General features: G+C 37.8%; 1 protein-coding gene across 3 annotated transcripts in view; it reads left to right on the top strand.

Moving 5' to 3' along the window:
- The first annotated feature begins 5171 nt into the window (after nt 1–5171).
- Nucleotides 5172–20560, top strand: part of LOC133068985 (complement factor H-like) — a 57310-nt gene continuing 41921 nt past the window's right edge. The window contains exons 1-2 of one of the 3 annotated variants that reach the window (XM_061159998.1): nt 5187–5320; nt 18360–18437. In XM_061159998.1, the coding sequence (XP_061015981.1) occupies nt 18388–18437 (50 nt within the window). In that variant the 5' untranslated portion in view covers nt 5187–5320; nt 18360–18387. Of the gene's footprint in view, nt 5321–18359; nt 18438–20560 lie in introns of all 3 variants that reach the window. The other 2 variants (XM_061159999.1, XM_061160000.1) reach the window with 2 other exon arrangements.

The raw sequence follows: 20560 nt of genomic DNA, 5'->3' as shown, positions 1-20560 counted from the left end.
TCGCTCTCCCCGCCTCTCCCTGTCTCTCTCCACGCCTGGCCGATTGCAGGGCATAAGTCAGGTTTCGTTTCCTATGTCTCTCTGATTACATGCGCTCCTTGTATACAGCACAGAATAAGGTTAAGTCAACTGAAGGACCCTTTCCCTGGTGGCTCCGAGGTTAAAGCATCTGCCTGCAATGCATGAGGCCTGGGTTCGATCCCTGGGTTGGGAAGATCCCCTGGAGAAGGAAATGGCCACCCACTCCAGTATTCTTGCCTGGAGAAACCCATGGACAGAGGAGCCTGGTGGGCTGCAGTTCACGGGGTCGCAAAGAGTCGAGCAAGACTGAACGACTTAACTTTCTTTCTTAGCTTTCTTTCTTTAACAGACAATTTAACACTGTACATGCTTATAGATATGACTCATGTTTGGTGGAAACTTTGCTATATAGGATCTTATGTTGAAATATATACACTCCTCTTTCCTCTTGTGCTTTTACATTTACTCTGTTATCTGAGAAAGTTTTGTGTCTTTTCTATACGTCTAAACCTGTATAGTACACTTCATAGAACACCACTCCTGTTTTCATTATACTCAACTATTTGACATCTTGCTGCCAGTTGTAAGTGGGATGTTTGAACATTCGCCTACTTCTCAGTGGTCAGTGTTTATACTCCCCTCATCTCTTCCTTCTCCTGCCATGATTTAGTTACATTCATTCTACTTTGCAGAATATTTAATTTACACAAATGTAAGTCTATCCATGCCCCAATCCTTATTTCAGTTCAGCTCTGGGAAAAAAAAAACCCAAAATGTATAGCATCATGATATTGCCCATTTCCCATGTCATCTTTTGAAATGTATATTAAAGCAAAAAGAGTCTCTGATCTCCAAGGCCCCTTCCTACCTTTCCCACAAAATAATAATAAAAAACAAAAAACAAACAAAAACCTTCTTTAGAGACTGAACAGCGCCATCTGGTGGAATAAGCTTCATTTTGTTGTTCAGTCACTTGTGTCCCAATATTTGCAACCCCTTGGACAGAACCTCACCAGACTTTCTTGTCTCTCACTATCTCTAGCAGTTTGCTCAAACTCATATCCATTGGGTCAATGATGCCATCCAACCATCTCATCCTCTGTCAACCCCTTCTCCTCCTGTCCTCAATCTTTCCCAGCATCAGGGTCTTTCCCAATGATTTAGCTCTTCATATCAGGTAGCCAAAGTATTGGAGCTTCAAGTTCAGCATCAGTCCTTCCCATGAATATTCAGGGTGGATTTCCTTTAGGATTGACTGGTTTCACTTCATTGCTCTCCAAGGGACTCTCAGGAGAACACCACTGTTTGAAAGCATCAAATCTTTGGCATAGAGCCTCCTTTATAATCCAACTCTCGCATCCGTACATGATTACTGGTAAAACCATAGCTTGACTATACAGGCCTTTTTGACAAAGTGATGCTTTTTAAAATGCTGTCTACATTTGTCATAGCTTTTCTTCCAAGGAGCAAGCATGCTTTTTGTTTTTTGTTTTAATTTTGAGGCTGCAATAACTCTTGTCAGTGATTTTGGAGTCCTCACAAATGAAGTCTGTCTCTATTTCCATTGTTTCCCCATCTATTTCCCATGAAGTGATGGGACTGGATGCCATAATCTAAGCTTTTTCATGTTGACTTTTAAGCCAGTCTTTTCACTCTATTCTTCCACCTTCATCAAGAGGTTCTTCAGTTCATCTTTGCTTTCTGCAAAGAGGTGGTGTTTGTGCACATCTGAGGTTTTAATATTTATCTGGCAATCTTGAGTTCAGCTTGTGAGTCATCCATCCCAGCATTTTGCATGCTTTACTCCACATAATGTTAAATAACAGCATGACAATATACAGCCTTGATGTACTCCTATCCCAATTTGGAACTGGCTGATTGTTCTATGTCTGGTTCTAACTATTGCTTCTTGACTTGCATACTGGTTTCCAAGGTGGTCTGGTATGCCCATCTCCTAAGAACTTTCCAGTTTGTTGTGATCCACAAAGTCAAAGGTTTTAGTGTAGTCAATGAAGCAGAAGTAGATGTTTTTCTGGAGTTCCCTTTCTTTATCTGTGATCCAACAGATGCTGCCAATTATATCTCTGGTTCCTCTGCTTTCTCTAAATCCAGTTTATAGATCTGGAAGTCTAGGTTCAGTTCACATACTGTTGAAGCCTAGCTTGAAGGATTTTGAGCATTATATTGGCAGCATGTGAAATGAACATAATTATGTGGTAGTTTGAACATTCTTTGGCATTGTCTTTCTTTGAGATTGGAAGGAAAACTGACCTTTTCCAGTCCTGTGGCCTCTGCTGTGTTTTCCAAATTAGCTGGTATATTGAGTGCAGCACTTTATCAGCATTATCTTTTAGGATTTGAAATAGCACAACTGGAACTCCATCACCTCCACTGGCTTTGTAGTAATGCTTCCTAAGGCCCACTTGACTACACTTTCCAGGATTTCTGGCTCTAGGTGAGCGATCACACCATCATGATTTTCGGGGTCATTAAGACCTTTTTTGTACAGTTTTTCTATGTATTCCTGCCACCTCTTCTTAATATCTTCTGCTTGTGTTGGGTCCAAACTGTTTCTGCCCTTCAATGTGCCCATCTTTGCATGAAATGTTCCCTTTGAACCTCTAATTTTTGTGAACAGTTTTTTAGTCTTTACCATTCTATTGCTTTCCTCTATTTCTTTGCATTGTTCACTTAAGAATGCTTTCTTATCGCTTCTTTCTATTCTTTCAAACTCTTCATTCAGGTGGAATAAGGTAGAGTCCATATATAAGGTGCCCCCTACATGCATGGAGGCAGTTCCCTGATGGTTCAACATTTAAAGAATCTGTCTGCAATGCAGGAGACACAGGAAACACTAGTTTGATTCCTGGGTTGTGAAGATTCTGTGGAGGAGGAAATGGAAACCCTCAGCCATATCCTTGCATGGAAAATCTCATGGACAGAGGAGATTGGCAGCTTTAATCCAAAGGATAGCAAAAATCAGACATGACTGGGTGACTAAGCATGTAGCTATAACCGTGGAATGTGCACATCTGTATATCAATAGTATCCTGTGAGTTCTTGCACATTTAAGAATATTTTCTGTAGTTTAATACTTGGCTGTCTGGTTGTATGGATATAAAACTCTTGGTTTTCATTTTCTTTTTTTAACTTTTATGAAAATGCTCTTCTATTATTGCCTTGGTCTTTTAGTTTCTTTGGAGAATTCCAAAGTCCTTCTATTTCCCTCTTTTAATCACCTGGAGCTCTGAGGAACTTCCCATTACCTTTACAGAGAAGACACTTTTAACCTGTCTATTCTAAATATGCAATATGATCAGTCTTATAAAATATATATATAGTTATGTCATGGTTTAGTTGACAGGCTGTGTCCAACTCTTGTGATCCCATGGACTGTAGCCTGCCAAGTTCCTCTGTCCATGGGATTTCCCAGACAAGAATACTGGAGTAGATTTCCATTTCCTTCTCCAATACATCTATACAACTACTCTATAATCAAGATGTAGAATATTTTCATCATCCCAAATGTTTGTTCATGCCTGTTGAAGTCTCTCCATATTCCATAGCTATACTATTTCTTTTTGGATTGGAGGTTTGGGTTCACTGAGAAATGAACTTTTGAAGAAAAACAATAACTTTTAACTTTACATTTTATTCTGAAAATGGTAATTCTTAAAGCACAGTTAAACATACAAATAGCTAAATACCTAAAGTAAAGTTAATCTTAAGTGTTCTGATTGATGATTTTTTAACACATATGTATACCTGTGTAACTATTACCCAGAACTAAATTAAGCAAATGTCCAGCACATCTTCAGGTTTCCTTGTGTCTCTTCCCATTCTGTACGACACCTTATCTCATAGGCACTGCCTTCATGATGAGCTTTTCCACGTCTTGAAATGCCTACCAATGAAATTATAAGATAGTACTTAGTGAGTGTGTTTGATTTTTTCCATTTATGAGAGCTGTGAGATTATCCCAAGCTGCTGTCTATATCAGTACTTCATTTTGTTTTCTAAATTAGTGAATATGAATCCATTGTATGAAAATGCTACAAATGTTTTATTCATTTTCTGAATGTTCATGGGAACCATCTGCATTTTTGTCATTTATGAATAAAGCTGCAATGAACAGTTCTGTATGTGTCTTTTTAAGGGAATGCACTCCAGATCCTCTGGTGAGGGAGAGGTTAAGGTGATAAACTTTCAGGTGCAAAATAGATGAGTCATAAACATGAAATATTCAGTGTGGCGCATATAGTCAATAATTATGCAACTTTAAAAATCTTGGTTGATGGTAACTAAACTTACTGTGGCAATTATTTTGAAATGGACAGAAACATGGAATCACTACACTGTGTAACAGAAAGTAACACAATGTCGTGGGCCAGCTGTACTTAAAGGAACAAACAGATGCTTTGAAAAAGAGATCTGATTTGTGGTCACCAGAGGCTGGGACTGGAGATAGGGAAACTGGATGAAGCCAGTCAAAAGGTACCAATTTCCTGCTGTGAGATAGATTAGTACTAAGGATGTCGTGTACAACATGATTAATATGATTAATTCTGCTGTATCTTAAGTATGAAAGTTAATAGGACAGTAAGTCCTGAGTGCTCATCACAATTTTTTTATATTTCTTTATGTCTATATGAGATGATGGATATTCACAAACCTTATTGCTATAATCATTTCATGATATATGTAAATTACATCATTAGGCCATACACCTGAAACTTATGCAGTGCTTTATGACAATTATATGTCATCAAAATTGGGAAAATTGATAATCATAAAACCCACACATAAATAGCATTTAAATGAAGGGATTGTGCTATAATTTATGTGACTGTTTTTAAGCTCTTCTATGTGTGTGTATATATACATATATTTTTTTTAATCTATTCACTTCCCTTACGAACTTCACCCACTCTCTTAAAATATATTATTGAAAGTTAGTATCTGATATAAGGCTTTGGAACCAGTCCATATTAGCCACAGAAAGTTGTGCACATAGATATCAGGTGATGAATACAATAACTTATTGTGAAACTACCAACAGAAACAAGTTAGGGTCATTTCAAAACTTTGAACTTTGATATTTACACAATGGCACTAATTAACTAGATTCATCGTAATGCATTTAAATTCAGTCACACTAGGTAACTGCAAATGAGGCAGATTTTGAATCCTAAACAGTGCAACTGGAGTATTTGTGTGAATGTACCACTGGGAAAATCTAATATGCTGTTGTTAATCAATGTCCTTCTCACCTCGTGGTTTTACACTGCTCATGGACAGGGTAAGTTGAAACAGATGTGAACACTCAGCCTTCCTCCTAAATATAACTGTCTACTTTCCTTTGTGTTTATTTTTGATCACGTAAACTGGTTAAAATAGTTTGCACTGGGAGATAACCATAAGGATACCTTAATGGAAGAATGATCAGATATTCACCTAAGAGGGGAAAAGAAAATGAATACTTTTCTATGCCATCTGAGTTCCACAGTGCAAAGAGGTACTCTATATAGATTATGGGGTCATGTGAATATGCTCATGAAAGTGTGAATAGAAATTGTGTCACTGAAAAGTAGATTATAATTCCAGAGTATTTAGGAGAGTCTTACTTGTAATATGAGGCAACTTTGGAGAACAATGGTTTTTTTTTTATAATTTTACAGGTTCAAATATATATTTTACAGGTTCAAATCTCATTTTAAATATGTTCAATTGATTGTATTGTGATTATAGCTTAATAAACCTATTAAAGGTTATTAACATCACTGTTAGTTTAAGGCTTTTAAAAAAACAGCTTAGGTATCAGACATATTTTCCTTTTACAAAATGTGGAATACAGTCTTAATTTCCAGTGTACTGCCAATAATTTTAGAATTATTTTCACAGAGAAATAGAAATGTTGACAACCTTAAAAAAAAAAACAACTTGTCACTTTTATTTTTAAACTTATAAGTTCTTTCCATTAGTTATCTATTTTTACACAATAGTGTATATATGTCTAGCTCAATCTCCCAATTCATCCCCCTACCCTTGGTTCCCCTTGTAGCCATACATCCATTCTCTATGGCTGTATCTCTATTTTTGCTTTGCAAATAAGTTCATCTGTATAATTTTCCTAGATTCCATATATAGCAATATTATACAATATTTATTTTTCTCTTTCTGACTTGCTTCACTCTATATGACAGTCTCTAGGTCTATCCACATCTCTGCAAACGGCACAATTTCATAGCTTTTCACGGCTGAGTAATATCTCATTGTATATATGTACCATTTCATCGGTATCTATTCTTCTCTTGATGAACACGTAGGTTGATTCCATGTCCTGGCTGTTATGAATAAAACGGATAACTAATGAGAACCCACTGTGTATCATAGGCAGCTCCACTCAGTGCTGTCTGGGGACCTAAATGGGAAGGAAATCCAAAAAAAGAGGATATATATATATATATACACATATTCATGTAACTGATTCGTTTTGATGTACAGCAGAAGCTAGCCCAACATTTTAAAGCAACTCCAATAAAAATTAATGATAAACAAAAATTAAATTATATAAATGCATTAATATAAGCAATTAAATCATATTAAAACCAAAGATTTTACTCCAAAATATAAAACTTATAGGTTCTTCATCATGATGTTTTTGTCTTTTGTTTTCTTTAATAATCAAGTTGTCTTCAAGTTTTTGTAAATGAAACCTCTAACGAGTTTTATGATACCTCATGAAATTCCAGGTGTGGGTAGAATATGCATCACTCTGCATTATTCATCTCATAATTTGTTGCATGTTGTTTTAGTCCATTTAGCAATTTTCTTCATGAACAACAATTACAGCACAATAAAGCTCCCTGTCCAATCCTAAGTGTTACAATTAAGAGCCGCTCAGGCCCCAGATCACTTATAAGAAAGGCTGCATCACCATTATTCTTGCTGAGGAGCAGGCAGACATGTTATTTAATTCAGTTTCTCCTGATCCCCAGCTATATGAGTGATGGTTTATAAATCAACTAGAATAAGACTATGGGCATATTTCCAAACTAAGACTTACTGGAACAGCAACATGACCATTTCTTATTTGTATTGTCTACGGCTACTTCTGCCCTACAATGGCGGAGCTCAGTATTTACAACAGACACCTTTCACCTGAGTCTTTATGTGAAAGAGGAGTTTTGAAACCTGGATTAGGTTATTTGATTACAATACGAATAATGTACTCAAAATCTTAGTGGCTTAAAAAACTAAAGTTTATCATTACCATCTTTCTAAATTCCATTCTTAGAGCTCCTGTGGGTCAGGAGTGAGGAAGGGGCTTCACTGTCTGGTTCTGAATCTCTGTGCATGGGTGGCAGTCAGGGTACTGACCTGGGCCACTGTCACCTGGACGCTCAGCTGGGCTGGAGGCTTCGCTTCCAAGTTGGCTCGCTCTCCTGGCTTTGTGGGAGGCCTCAGTACCTGACCAGCTGGGCATCTCCGCGGGTTGCTTGAGAGACAGCTCACTTTCCTTAGGGCCAGTGACCCCAGAGAGGGAGGAGGAAGCCTCCCCACCAGGTATGACTTGGTCACACACTGTCATGTCCGTCATGTGTGATCTTTAGAAACGGACGCTAAGTCCTGCACACTCAGTGGTGAGGACTTAGGCTCTAATGTTTGAAGAGAGGAGTGTGGAAGGCGGTGTGGACTTTCCTAAAACCGTAAAGTAGAGAAGAGCGTCAGGTCACCTGAACAGAGTATTTTCTGGTGATGCGTCCTTTACTCCTCAACTTCTTTGCTGCCTCTAAAACAATCCTCCTCTTTCTAACAGTACACTGTGAAATTTCAGCATACTTAAGCCAGTTATTCCATGAAAGACAACTGTAATGATATAAAACAGATCAATGACTTTAATAGTAATTCCAAGCATACATTTAAAATAAATTTTCAAAGCATAAGTTCCATTAAAATGAAGGTATTAGCCATATGAAACAGATTTTAATCTGCATAAGAATTTTAAGAAAAATATTTAATCTTGTTTAAGATAGATTTATGACAATGGTACTGTGTGCTTAGTCACTCAGTCGTGTACAACTCTTTGTGATCCTTGGGACTACAGCCTACCAGGATCCTCTGTCTGTGGAGTTCTCCAGGCAAGACTACTGGTATGGGTTGCCATTTTCTTCTCCAGGGAAATCTTTCTGACCCAGAGATGAAAGCTACATCTCCCATGTCTCCTGCATTGCAGGTGGATTCTTCACCCACTGAGCCGTAGGGAAGCCCTTCAAAAATGGTCGATCAACCTAATTCTATTTATATAACAACAAGGTTATCCCACAAAGGACCTTGTGACGTTCTTGTGGATAACATGAGGAAACTGTTTAAATAGTTTATCAATATTAATAATTTCATTAAGTGAGCTGACTATCAGATGCAGGACTTTGTCCTCAGGCCTGTTCCTTTCCACTTTTGTATCATCAGCTAGTTTAATGCTGCAAAGGAGATGCATCTGGAATGATACAGAGCTTCTGAAAGTGAACCCATATTAAGACAGATTCGTCACTCAGAATGACTCCCATGTGTGAGGTTGGACCTACTAACATGAAATTTAAAACTGAAATTTAAAAATTATAAGATCCTGGGCCTGGATCTTTGGAGTAAGTTGCAGAGGTACAGAAAGACTGCTGCTGCTGCTAAGTCATGTCAGTCGTCTCTGACTCTGTGCAACCCCATAGACGGCAGCCCACCAGGCTCCCGTCCCTGGGATTCTCCAGGCAAGAATACTGGAGTGGGCTGCCATTTCCTTCTCCAGTGCAAGAAAGTGAAAAGTGAAAGTGAAAGTGAAGTCGTGTCCAACTCCTCAGGACCCCATGGACTGCAGCCCACCAGGCTTCTCTGTCCATGGGATTTCCCAGGCAAGAGTACTGGAATGGGTTGCCATTGCCTTCTCCACAGAAAGACTAGAAACACTTTAAAACTTAGTGAATACTTTTCACCAATTTTGAGATCAGTCTGAGCCAACATTATGATGGACAGCCAAGCCTACTCATGAGACCTGAGCCTGTGTTGGTGGGAGTGTAAGAGAAGAGTGAGGCTGTTCTGAGTCCTGACAAAATCAATGCCCTTCCAACTATAGGGGACTATTATATGTGTTTCAATAAATGATCTGGTTACAGAGATAAAGACAGATTCACATGTGACCAAATGAAAGAGTAGACGAGGAAAATGCCTCAGGCCAGTGATTGTAATGATGCTTACTTTTAATTATGCCCTCTTTGCATACCTTTTGAAAGTGAGTCTCAGTGGATTATTTTACTGTATTCATATTCATTGATGCATCAAAATGATAAATGTACTAGATCTGAAATCATATCTTCAGAACTCAAATCTCTCCTCTACAATGTAATGACAAAGTTAATTGAGTTCTTTTCACTTGGCTCTTGCAAAGACAAAGACTCAAACTTGTCCAACATAGAATTATTGAAAGATATACATATCTTAACATACATGATGAAATTTGTAGAAGTCAAGAATGAAGAAAAATTTTTTAATCTCCAAAAAGTAGTGGGAAGAAACCTAGACTATTACTTAAGAGGAATCAAACTATGTAAGCATTTCAAACTTAAAAATGCAGACAAGCTTTGAAAAAGTTGGGGAAATCTATCAGTGATGAGAGATTCAGACTATAGGCCATGAGAGGGTATAATTGACAAGTCTTTGTTAAAGAAATGGGCTAAGATATGCAAAGATTCAAATTTTATAATTCACATATCAAGCATATATGTGAAAATTACTCAATATGTAATAATAACAGTAAAATTTGATTATGTTATACCTCATTTAAAATATTTGTAAGAAATACTGAAAAATACATCATTCTCCAATTAAAATTAGACCATAAGTGACAAGGGTTTCCCTTCATCTTAACCATTTGGATATTAAGAATTATTCATTGTTCATTTCTCTGATGAGACAAGCAAAAGAAAAGAAATCTTAATGTCTAGTTTGATGGATAAATAAGAATGTTACTCTGTGTGACTTAATCAATGAAAAATTGTTGTGGTTCTCTATATATATCACATATTTCCCATAAACAGAAAAGTAAACTAATAAATGATAATTTAAAAAAATCTGTTTTCTTCCTACATTGACTTGGTCTGAGAATAAATGTCAGGATTCTGTTTTCTGATTGGGAAATCCCATGGACCCAGGAGCCTGCAGGGCTACAGTCCATTGAGTCTCAAAGAGTCAGACACAACTGTAGTGACTTAGCATGCATGCATGCAATCCTTTATATTTAAAGTAACTATTGATAGATAAGGATGTATTAATATTATGTTTTTTTTACAGGACGTTTTATAGTTTCCTAATTCCTTTCTTCCTCTGACTGCTTGCTTTTGTGAATTCATGATTTTTGTTATAGTAGTATGCATTTAATAAACTTCTCTTTACCATTTGTGACTAGTATGGATTCTTGCTTGTTTACCATGAGATTTACCTAAAACACCTTACAGAGAGAGCAGTGTATTTTATGCTGATAATATGTGAACATCAACCACATATTAAATCTCATTCCTTTTACCTTTCTCCATTTTATCTTTTTTGATGTCATGATTTGCCTATTTTTATATGGTGTGTACTTAATTTAATAAATTATTGTAGCTATAGTAATTTTTATATTCTTGTACTTTAACTCTTAAATACTTTTGTTTAACATTTCATATCAAAGTACTGCAGTGTTCTGAATGTGAATGTGCACTTAAATTTACCAGTATACTAGGTATCTTCATGGAATGAATTAGCATTCTTTCACTTCAGCTTGATTAATTCCTTTTAGTGTTTCAGCAGGGAAGGTCTGTGTCCCTGCTCTGTCACCTCAGCTGTGTCTGACTCTTTGCCACCCTATGGGCGGCAGACCCCTAGGCGCCTCTGTCCGTGGGGTTCTCCAGGCAAAAATACTGGAGTGGGTTGCCATGCCCTCCTCAAGGAAGGTCTAGTTGTGTTCTGTTTCCTCAGTATTTGCTGGTCTGGTGAAATCTTTATATTCTTTTCTTTTCTGAATGATATTTTCGAATATTCTTCTTTGGCAGTGTTTTCTTTCAACACTTGGACTATATCATCCCACTTTCTCCTGGTCTAGTAGGTTTCTGCTGAGAGATATGCTAAGATCCAAATGAAGGCTCCTTAGTAAATTTCAAGGTTTTTGTTTTGTTAGCTTGTTTGTATTTCCTCATGCTGCTTGAAGTGTTCTATATCTTTCTTTGATTTTTGCAACTTTATTATAATGTGTGTTGTAGAGGATTTTTTAAGTTGATTTGGTTTGGTCACCTGTAAGCTTCCTGAACTTAGATATTCAAATATCATCCTTGAATTGGGAAGCTCTCGACATTACTCCTTAAATATATTTTCTGCCTCATCTCCTTTTCTCCTCCTGAAACTTCAATAATTTGCAAATCAGTTCTGTTTTCAATGTGGCATAGATCACGTAGCCTTTCTTTGTTCTTTTACATTCTTTTGTTTTTTAAAAATTTTTTAAATTTTATTTTTAATCTCGCTTGACAGGATAACTTTGATATGTCATCTATCTCACAGTTTCTTCTGCCTTTTTGACTCTGTGGTTCATGCTCTTTAATGAATTTATTCATTTCATCCTGGGAACCTTCAGACTAGAGTTTCTGTTATTTTATGATTTGCACATTTTTATTAAACCCCCTGTTTTGTCCATTGTTTATTGTTTTCCTGCTTTTGTTCACCTATCTTACTGTATTTTCTGTAGCACACCGAGTTATTTAAAATGGCTATTTTGAATTCTTCACTGGATAAATCACACATCTCCATCTTTGGATGTGAATACTGAAGACTTTTATACTTTGTTGCTGTCATGATACTTTGAGTTTGTGTTCCTCGATGTTTTATGGTGCTGTTTTTGTAATTAAAGTATTGGTCTCCTTTGGGTGAGAGACAACTTCCTTCAACCCTGCCAGAGACTCTGCACCTATTTCAGATCTTCTATAGTGGCACCTGCTGACATTCTCATCCCTGTTACACCAGAATTTCTGTGCTTCTATGTTTTGTCTAGATACATTAGTGCACCAGAAATGGTACTGACAGCCTGTCCCTTGTTTCCCCCAAAGTAGCACTACATCTGTTTTTAATTTTTTTTTACTTTTTAAAATTTTTATTTTAATTGGAGGCTAATTACTTTACAGTATTGTGGTGGTTTTTGCCACACATTGACATGAATCAGCCGTGGGTGTACATGTGTCCCCATCCTGAACCCCCCACCCTCCTCCCTCCCCATCCCATCCCTCAGGGTCATCGCAGTGCACCAGCCCTGAGAACCGTGTCTCCTGCATCGAACCTGGACTGGCGATCTGCTTCACATATGATAATATACATGTTTCAATGCTACGAATCTTGTGTTCTTGTTCTGGGCCACAGATTTAAGCCAAACTTCTGTGCATGCTCACTGGTGGTCTGCCAAAGGTTGCTCTTCCCTCTGAGTCAGTTGTCACCACAGGGATCTGGCCACAGGGTGGAAGGGTATGTGAATGAAGCAGACAGGTCCTCCTGTGAAAACCTGGACTTTCACAGAAGGACGTACCTCCATGCATGATTTTCTAAGATAGGTTTTCCAGGACTCCTGGAAAGCAGCTGAGAGGGAAGTGAGATGGTTCTTGAGCCGCTGCAGGCATCCCAGTTAAGACAGAGATCTGTCTGCCTTTTATCTCATGCATGCATGAGTGAGCCTCCTCCTGGGTCCCTTGGCATATGGAATTTTGGGGGTGGGTGGTTGTTTATTTTGGATTTATTTATTTTTAATTGAAGGATAATTGCTTTACAGTCTTATGTTGGATTTTAACAAGCATCAACAAGAATCAGCCATAGATTTACCCATGTCCCCTCCCGCATGAACATCCCTCCCAGCGCCCTGCCCACCCCACCCTTCTAGGTTGTTACCAGCTCTGGTTTGAATTCCCTGAGCCATACAGCAAATCCCCGTTGACTGTCTACTTTGCATATGGCAGTGCAAGTTTGCATGCTGACCCTCTGCTCACATCCCACCCCCTACCTCCTCCCTGGCAGCAGATCCGTGAGTCTGTTCTCATGTCTGTGTCTCTATTGCTGCTGTGTGGGAGTTTTATCAGCACAATATTTCTAGATTCCATGTGTATGTGTTAGTCTATGATATTGGCTTTTGTCTTCCTGGCTTACTTCACTTTGTATACTAGGCTCTATGTTCATCCACCTCTTTAGGACTGACTCAATTGCATTCCTTTTTATGGCTGAGTAATAGTCCATTGTATATATGGAGCACAGCTTCTTTATCTCTTCATCTGTCAGTGGACAGCATTGTTGCTTCCATGTCCTAGCTGTTGTAAATGGAGCTGCAGTGAACATTGGTGTACACGTGTCTTTTTCAGTTTTGGTTTTCTCAGGGTACATACCTAGGAGAGGGGTCAGTGGGTCATACAGTGGTTTTACTCCTTGCTTTGTAAGGACTCTCCATACAGTTCTTCATAGTGGCTGGATCAATTTACATTCCCACCAACAGTGCAAGTGGGGTCCCTTTTCTCCACACCCTCTCCAGCGTTTATTGTTTGTAGACTTTTTGATGATGGCCATTCTGACTGTTGTGAGGTGATATCTCATTGTAGTTTTGATCTGCATTTCTCTAATAATGAGTGATGTTGAAAATGTATTCATGTGTTTACTAGCCATTGTAGGTCTTTGGACAAATGTCTCTTTAAGTCTTTTTGCCACTTTTTGATTTCTGTTTGGGTTGTTTTTTTTCCCTGGTATTGATTTGTATGAGCTGCTTGTATCTTTTGGAAATAACTCCTTTGTTAATTGTTTCATTTGCTGTTATTTTTTCCCATTCTGAGCATTGTCTTTTTACCTTATTCATAGTTTCCTTTGCTTTGGAGAAGGTTTTAAGTTTAATTTTGTCCCACTTGATTATCTTTGTTTTTATTTGCACTACTCTAGGAGGTGGGTCATAGAGGAGCTTGCTGTGATTTATGACATAGGGTGTTCTGCCTGTGTTTTCCATCCATTTTGAGTTCATCTTTGTGTACGGTGTTAGGAAATAGTCTAATTTTATTCTTTCCCATGTAGCTGTCAAGTGTTCCCAGCACCACTTATAGAAGAGACTGTCTTTCCCCCATTGTATATTCTTGCCTCCTTTGTCAAACATAGGCTATCCATAGGTGTCTGGGTTTATCTGTGGGCTTTTTATCTTGTTCCATTGGCCCATATTTCTGTTTTTCTGCCAGTACCATACTGTCTGGATGACTATAGCTCTGTAGTCAGTTCAAAGTCAGGAAGGTTGAATCCTCTAGCTCTATAGCTCTATTTTTCTTTCTCAAGATTGCTTTGGCTCTTCAGGTCTTTTTGTGTTTCCATATGAATTGTGAGACTTTTTCTTCTAGTTCTGTGACAAACACCATTGGTAATTTGATACAGATGGCATTGAATGTAGATTATATTTAGTAGTATAGTCATTTTCACAATGTTGATTCTTCCAATCCCAGAACATGGAATACCTCTCCATCTGTTTATGTTGTCTTTGATTTTTCTCCTCAGCATCTTATGCTTTTCTGTATACAGCTCTTATGTCTCCTTAAATAGGTTTATTCCTAGGCATTTTATACTTTTTGTTGCAATGGTAAATGGGATTGACCCCTTAATTTCTCTTTCTGATGTTTCATCATTAGTACATAGGGATTCAAGTGATTTTTGTGTATTCATTTTGTATCCTGTCACTTTGCTAAATTCACTGATTACCTCTTGTAATTTTTTGATAGTATCTTTTGGGTTTTCTATGTGTAGTATGGTCTGTGTGCAAACAATGAGACTTTTGCTTCTTCTTTTCCAATCTGGATTCCTTTTCTTTCTTTTTCTCCTCTCCTGTAGCTAGGACTTCCAAACAATGCTGACTAATAGTGGTGAGAGTGGGCACCCTTGTCTTTTCCTGATCTTAGAGTGTATGCTTTCAGTTTTTCACCATTGAGAATAATCTTTGCTCTGGGTTTCTCAGATATGGCCTTTATTATGATGAGGTAGTTTCCCTCTTTGTTCATTTTTTGAAGAGTATTTATCATAAATGGGCATTGATATATTTCAGAAAATTTTTCTGTATTTATTTTGATTACCATATGAATTTATCTTGCAATTAGTTAATATGGTATATCACATTGATGGATTAGTGTATGCTGAAGAATGCTTGTATCCCTGGGATAAACTCAACTTGATCATGGTGTACTATCTTTTTAATGTATTTTTGAATTCTCTTTGCTAGTGTTTTGTTGAGAACTTTTCCATCTATTTTCATCAGTGATATTGGCCTGTATTTTCTTTTTTGTGTTGTCTTTGTCTGGTTTTGGTATAAGGGTGATGATGGCTTTGTAGAATGAGTTTGTAAGTTTTCCTTCCTCTGCAGTTTTTTGAAAGAGTTTCTTAAGAATAGGCATTAGCTCTTCTCTAAATATTTGATAGAAATCACCTGTGAAACCATCAGGCCCTGTGCTTCAATTTTTTGAGAGATTTTTTAAAATCACATTTTCGATTTCAGTACATGTCATTGGCTTGTTCATAATTTCTGTTTCTTCCTGGTTCAGTCTTGGAAGATTGAACTTTTCTAAAAATATATCCATTTCTTTCAGGTTGTCCATTTTTTGGGGATATAGTTGCTCATAATAGCATCTTATGATGATTGTATTTCTGTATTTCTGTTGTAATCTCTCCTTTCTCATTCCTAATATTGTTGATTTGATTCTTTTCCCATTTTTTCTTAATGAGTTTGCCTAATTGTTTGTCAATTTTGTTTATCTTCTCAAAGAAGCAGCTTTTAGTTTTATTAACCTTTACTATTATTCCTTCCTTTCTTTTTCATTTATTTCTGCTCTGATCTTTAGGATTTCTTTCCTTCTACTAACTTTGGGTTTGTTTTCTGTCCTTCTTTGTCAAGTTGTTTTATGTATAAATTAGGTTGTCTTTTTGATGCTTTCCTTGTTTCTTCCTATAAACTTCCCTTTTAGAACTGTTTTGTTGCATCCAATAGGTTTTGAGTGTCGTGTTTTCATTGTCATTTGCTTCAAAAATTCTTTGATTTCCCTTTTGATTTATTCAGGAACCAGTCTCTTATGTAAAAGCATATTGTTTAATCTCCAAGTGTTGGTGTTTTTACCGTTTTCCCTCTATTTGATATCTAGTCTCATAGTATTGTGGTCAGAAAAGATGCTTCATATGATTTCAATTTTTAAAAATTTACTGAAGTTTGATTTGTGACCCAAGGTATCCTGGAAAATGTCCCATGCACACTTGAGAAGAAGGTGTATTATTCTGCTTTTGGGTGCAAAGTTCTGAAGATATCAATTAAGTCCATTTGGTCTAATGTTTCATTTATGGTTTATGTTTCCTTATTAATTTTCTGTTTTGATGATCTGTCCATTTTTAACATCCCTTACACTTATTTTCTTGCTGTCAATTTCTCCTTTTATGTCTGTTAGTATTTGCCTCATGCATTGAGGTGCTTCTATGTTAGGTGCATAAATGTATAGAATTGTGTCTTCTTCTTGGATAGATCCCTTGATCATTATATAATGCCCCTTCTTTATTTCATATAATATTGTTTATTTTAAAGTATTTTTTGTCAGAAATGAGAATTGCCACTCCAACTTCCTTTTGACTTCCATGTTCATGGAATATGTTTTTCCATCCTTTAAATTTCAGTCAGTATGTGTCTCTAGGTCTGTAGTGGGTCTCTTGTAGACAGCATATATATGGGTCTTGTCTTTGTATCCATTCAGCCAATCTGTCTCTTTTGGTTGGGCAGTTTAATCCATTTACATTTAAAGTAATTATTTATATATTACTATTAGCATTTTCCTATTATAATATAATGCTATATGTTCCAATTAGCGTTTTCTTAATCATTTTGTACTTCTTGTAGGTCTTTCCTTTGTCTTATGCTTATAAGTCTCTTTCATATTTGTTATAAAGCTGGTTTGGTGGTGCTAAATTCTCTTAACTTCTGCTTGTCTGTAAAGATTTTAACTTTTCCATTAATGTTGAACGAAATCCTTGCCAGGTAAAGTAATCTTGCTTGTAGATTTTTCCTTTTCAGTACTTTAAATATATCCTGCCATTCCTCTCTGGCCTGCAGAGTTTCTGCTGAAAGATCAGCTGTTAATTGAATGGCTTTTCCCTTGTGTGTTACTTGTTGCTTTTCCCTTCCTGCTTTTAATATTCTTTCTCTGTGTTTAATCTCTGTTGATTAGCATGTGTCTCGATGTGTTTCTCCTTGGGTTTATCCTGTAGTGGACTCTCTGTGCTTCTTGAACTTGATTGACTATTTTCTTTCCCATGCTGGAAAAGTTTTCAAATATAATATATTCAAAAATGTTCTCAGTGACTTTCTTTTTCTCTTCTTCCTCTGGGACCCCTATAAGTCATCTGTTCCTGTATTAAATACTATCCCAGAGGTCTCCAAAGCTCTCCTCAATTCTTTTCATTCTTTTTCCTTTATTCTGCTCATCAGCAACTACTTTCACCATTTATCTTCCAGCTCACTGTTCCATTGTTCTGCTCAAGTTAATCTATCATTGTTTCCTTCTAGAGAATTTTTGATTTCCATAATTGTGCTATTCATCTTTGTTGGTTTATTCTTTATTTCTTCTATATCCTTTGTTATTGTGTTAATTTGTTGACTGCTTCTTGGTATTCTATCCATTTTCTTTGCAAGGTTTTGGAATATCTTTCCTATCATTACTCTGAATTCTTTTTTTAGGTATTTTGTCTATTTCCACTTTGTTATTATTTTTTTTGGGGGGGGGGAGGGTCTTGTGTACTTCTATTTTATTTCTTTACTTGAGGAATATTTTTCTGCCTTTTAAAAAATTATTGTATTTGAAGTCTCCTTTTCTCAGGCTTTCAGGTAGAATTCCTCCTTCCTTTTGGTTTCTGCCCTTGGTGTGTAAGGTTGTGCCAGGGGTTTTGTGTAGGCTTCTTTTGGGTGTGACTTTTGTTTGTACTCTGGTGAAAGGAGGTAAGTTTTTTGTTTTTTCTTTTTTCCTTCCCTCTAATTGGCGGGACTTTGTGAGGGGAATCCTGTTTGCTGATGACTGGGTTTGTGTTTCATTGTATTTGTTTCCCCCTCTAACGGGCAGGACTTTGTGAGGTGACAATCCTGTTTGCTGATGACTGGGTTTGTGTTCCATCATGTTTCTTTCCCCCTCTAATGGGCAGGACTTTGTGAGGGGCAGTCCTGTTTGCTGATGACTGAATCCTGTTTGCTGATGACTGGGTTTGTGTTTCATCGTGTTTTTCTTTCCCCCTCTAATGGGCAGGACTTCGTGAGGGGCATCCTGTTTGCTGATGACGGGGTCTTGTTTGCTGATGACTGGATCCTGTTTGCTGATGACTGGGTTTGTGTTTTATCGTGTTCCCCCCCCCCCCCGCCCCCCAACGGTCAGGACTTTGTGAGGTGGCAATCCTGTTTGCTGATGACTGGGTCCAGTTTTATTGATAACTGGGTTTTGTGTTTCATCGTGTTTCCTTCCCCCTCTAAGGGGCAGGGCTTTGTGAGGGGAATCCTGTTTGCTGATGACTGGGTTTGTGTAACATCGTGTTTCTTTCCCCCTCTAAGGGGCAGGGCTTTGTGAGGGGCATCCTGTTTGCTGATGACTGGGTTTGTGTAACATCATGTTTCTTCCCCCTCTAAGGGGCAGGACTTTGTGAGGGGAATCCTGTTTGCTGATGACTGGGTTTGTGTTTCATCGTCTTGGTTGTTGGGTGAGGCCTCCTCCACTGGGTACTGCTGGCAGTTGGTGATGCAGGTGTGAACAGCGGAGGCCTTTATGGGAGTTCTCATTAATAGACACTCCCTGGGGTAGGAGTCTTAGGGCAGTCTAGAGTCTTGGCTGCGCTCCCACTCCAAAGGCTCTGGGCCTATTATCTGGGAGGGAAGTCAGATTCCACAGGTGGTTTGTAAGGGGATTAAAACAAACACAGTAAAACAAGAAACAAAATTCAAACCCCAAACAGATGGCAAATATGAAATCAGGCAAATACTCAGAAAAATAATGGGATACATACACATGTATATACACACAGAAAAAAAAACACCAAAAACACAACAGTGTAAAAAAGAAATTAAGAAGGCGAAGAAGAAAGTTAAAGAGATTGATCCATTGAGCAAATGAAAGCAAAAATGATATCAATTAGTTATTAAAAAAACTGACTAAAAGCATAGACTGGAAAACAAAACCAAAGCGATGTGTCAACTGGGGAATAAAGCAACTAAAGCAGAACAGACTAATAAGCATAGTGAGAAAAGGAAGGAAAGAAAGAAAGACTAGAAAAGAAAATTTAATAGAGGTAGATAAATAAGTTTCATATGTGTTAAAGAATAACTTACAACAGGAAAAGAATAAGAAAAGCAAACAAAAAATATATGTGGAAAAATAATAATAAATTTTTTAAAAGCTTCAAAAATTAAAACCAGGAAGAAACACAAAACAACAGAAGACCAATGTAGAGGAAGAAGTATTTAAAGGATATTAAAAGTGTGATATAAAAAATTTCTCAAGACCATAAATAGATTTAATAGTAGCATTAAAATCAACGACTAGAACAATAGAGAGAGAGGAAAAAAAAAGGTAAAAACCTAGTAGCAACTACTGAACAAGTTAAAATATAAAAATAATAAATATCTTTATTGGATCAGCTGTCAGCATCCTTTTCCTCAATGTGACTCACAGTCCACCTCACCTCCCTAGGATGCCCTCCAGTTCTGGGCTGGTGTCTGGACCTGTTGTGGGGGCAGCTCAGACTCTAATCTGGTCCTACTCCTGCATGTTCTTGCTCTGATGTCCACATCGCCAGTACTAGTATGTTTTCTTTTGCAGGAACACTCATTGTCCTTTATATATTCCATAGATACAAAGTCTGCCAGTTGATTATCTGGATTCAATCTTCAGCTTGTACCACTGGTGAGAAGGTTTTAGTTCTATTCCTTAGCCACCCGCTCCTGGATTTCACTTGTGGTTTTATCTCCACCTCTGCATGTGAGTCGTCCACAGGAGTTTGCTCCTGAGGCTCCCCTGGAGGACTTGGGTGTGCCCCAGGGGGGACGGAATGTGGAGTTGGTGCAGTTGCTTGGATTGAAGGGGCCCTGACAGTACCAGATATTACGGGGAGCTGGTGGCTAGGACAGCAGGGTTTTTGTAGCCTCTGGTTGCTCTGTCCTTGTGGGTGTTGAGCATGGGAGTGGAACAGGAGCTTGGATAATGGGAACCCTGGCAACACCAGATACATAGCTGGTGGCTATTGTCACAGAAGGTATGTGACTATTAGGGATTTTTCCAGCTTCTGACAGCTCTGCCCAGGGAGGACTGAGCATGGAGGTGACACAGCTGCTTGAATTATGGGAACCCTGGCAGTACCAGGCATGCAGGGAAACCAACAGATTCAGCTGCAGGAGCTATGGCCCTATTAGTGTCTTTCCCTAGCTTCTGGCACCTGGCCATCAGAGGGCCTCTTTGGCTGG

This window comes from Dama dama, chromosome 14 (assembly GCF_033118175.1).
Source record: "Dama dama isolate Ldn47 chromosome 14, ASM3311817v1, whole genome shotgun sequence".
NCBI classification, from domain to species: Eukaryota; Metazoa; Chordata; class Mammalia; order Artiodactyla; family Cervidae; genus Dama; species Dama dama.
The sequence above is the reverse complement of the archived record's forward strand: the minus strand, read 5'-3'. Positions and strand labels throughout refer to the sequence as shown.